Below are 2,500 nucleotides of genomic sequence, written 5' to 3'. Positions count from 1 at the left end.
TTATTTGCTCTAATTTCGCTCCCACGGCTCTCTTTAATTGCCCTGGCTTGACTCATCACTCTCTCTCTCTCTCTCTCTCTCTCTCACACACACACACACACACACACACACACACACACACACATAAACACACACACAAAATAAGTCCATTAATTCATCTATCTATCCACCTGTCTATCTATCTATCTATCCATCCATCCATCCATCTATCTACCTGACTACACAGCTATCTATCCATCAATTTATCAATCTATATAAGTATCTACACGTAACTATCTATAAATCTATCACTATATCAATCTATCTATCTATCTATCTAACCACTTTATATTCAGCACCAATTAACCTAATTTACCTTGGTTATTAAGCTTATTAGCCTGAAAGAGGGGGAGCGTTATTGACAGAGAGAGAGAGAGAGAGAGAGAGAGAGAGAGAGAGAGAGAGAGAGAGAGAGACAGACAGACAGACAGACAGAATTACGTCAATAGCTGTCATTAAGTGCTATTAGGCCCAGACTCATTCTCTCTCTCTCTCTCTCTCTCTCTCTCTCACACACATATTCTTCATCTTTACTGTCTTACCTCCTTCCTTCCTCATTACTATTATTTCTCTCTCTCTCTCTCTCTCTAATTTCTCGGCATCGATTATTATTTACCGATAATTAAGAGATTACGGGATTAGTCTGTGCCATTTTTAGAGAGAGAGAGAGAGAGAGAGAGAGAGAGAGAGAGCAGCCTTGAAACACTCGCAAACTTTCCTCTCTCTCTCTCTCTCTCTCTCTCTCTCTGTATATCTATCTATACATTTATCTATCAATCTATCCATCCATATATCTATCAATGGACTATATATATCTACTGATCTATAAGTATCTAGGCATTTTATCTACCAATACAGCTATCTATCAGCCCATGTATCTATCGATCTATCTACTTTTACCTTATCTATCAGTCTATCTACCCAACAACCATCTCATGTATTTATCTATCTACGTAGTCTATCTATTGACATTTAATACATCGCCTATGTTTACACTCAACACTATAACTATATCTATCTATCAATCTATCTATCTATCCATCCATCCACCTATCTATCCATCCATTAATCCATCCATCTATTTATCTATCTATCCACCCATCCACTTATCTATCCATTCATTCATCCATCCATCTATCTATCCATCTATCCATCCATCCATCCATCCATCCATCTATCTATCTATCCATCCATCTATCTATCCATCCATCTATCTATCCATCCATCCATCCACCTATCTATCCATCAATCCATCCATCTATCTATCTAATTATCTATCTATCTACTCACCTGGACGTAGACGGTAAAACTCCTCCCTCCGTTGGTGTCAATCTCCATCTTCTGTTGGATAGATAAAATAGAAAGTGTTAGAAATGTTAGTTTAATAATAATAATAATAATAATAATAATAATAATAATACCGGTAATAATGGTAGTAGCAGCGGTAGTAAAAATACCAATGATGATGATGATGATGATGATGGTGATAATAATAATAATAATAATTATATATGGGAAACTTTATACGAAAAACAGGTTCAAAGCCAACCAAAAATATCCATACACTGTGTGCGTGTGTGTGTGTGTGTGTGTTTGACAGGTGTAGGGTTGGTGTAATGCGGGTGGTGTTGTAATGTGAGAGAGAGAGAGAGAGAGAGAGAGAGAGAGAGAGAGAGAGAGAGAGAGAGAGAGAGAGAGAGAGAGATTTAATAACCTCTGGCCTCTCCCCGCTGCTCAGGTGTTTTGAGCTGTGTTTAAAGTGAGAGTCCAAATATTATCACATTCCCTCTCTCTCTCTCTCTCTCTACCTGGAAGCAGAAGAGAACTGTGTAGTATATGATGGAAGCTGAGACAGACACACAGACGAACACAGATAGACAGATATAGACTGACAGACAGACAGACAGGCAGACATAAATCGCTAAGGAAGAGGTGTTAGGGAGCTTGTATGAACACCTGTTGTTACATAAATCCTTCCAATATCGCCATACTCTGCACAACGTACCGAACAGGAAGATATTGACTGCCCTATCCAAAAATAAATCGCTAAGGAAGAGGTATTTGGGAGCTTGTATAAACCCCGTGTTACATAACATATACAAGGATATTCACCAGCCAACAGCCAAAAAATAAATCGCTACGGAGGAGGTGTTGGGGAGCTTCCACACTGAACGAAATTACAGCTCACATTGGCCAAGGTGGAAATGCGTCTCCTTGGTTACTAGTCTACCTGGCCATCACCTGGGCTTTAAGGGATCATTGCCGGCCCTTCCCCCGCCCTTGTACATGCATGCCACCACGTGAAGGCCACCGTAGCAACGCCAATGAGGGGAAAAAGTCTAGTAACGAAGGGGAAAAAATTCGGTTTGTTTACGAATTGGCAACTCAGGTGATGCAGGGTTGCCAGCTTACCTCTTGGGGTTTAAAAATATGCGTTTCTCTCTCTCTCTCTCTCTCTCCA

At 39.9% G+C, this 2,500-nt stretch overlaps 1 protein-coding gene across 2 annotated transcripts in view; it reads right to left on the bottom strand.

The window, feature by feature from the left end:
- The window catches only part of LOC145391257 (uncharacterized protein ZK1073.1), a 60,136-nt gene that overhangs the window by 23,717 nt on the left and 33,919 nt on the right, over positions 1-2,500 (bottom strand). For both annotated transcript variants that reach the window (XM_080265931.1, XM_080265932.1), the window contains exon 2: positions 1,330-1,380. In XM_080265931.1, coding sequence (XP_080122057.1) covers positions 1,330-1,380 — 51 coding nt within the window. The remainder of the gene's footprint in view (positions 1-1,329; positions 1,381-2,500) is intronic.

This window comes from Coenobita brevimanus, chromosome 17 (assembly GCF_032717465.1).
Source record: "Coenobita brevimanus isolate Jiangsu-jjx chromosome 17, ASM3271746v2, whole genome shotgun sequence".
NCBI lineage: Eukaryota > Metazoa > Arthropoda > Malacostraca > Decapoda > Coenobitidae > Coenobita > Coenobita brevimanus.
This window is presented reverse-complemented; position numbering and strand designations above follow the sequence as displayed.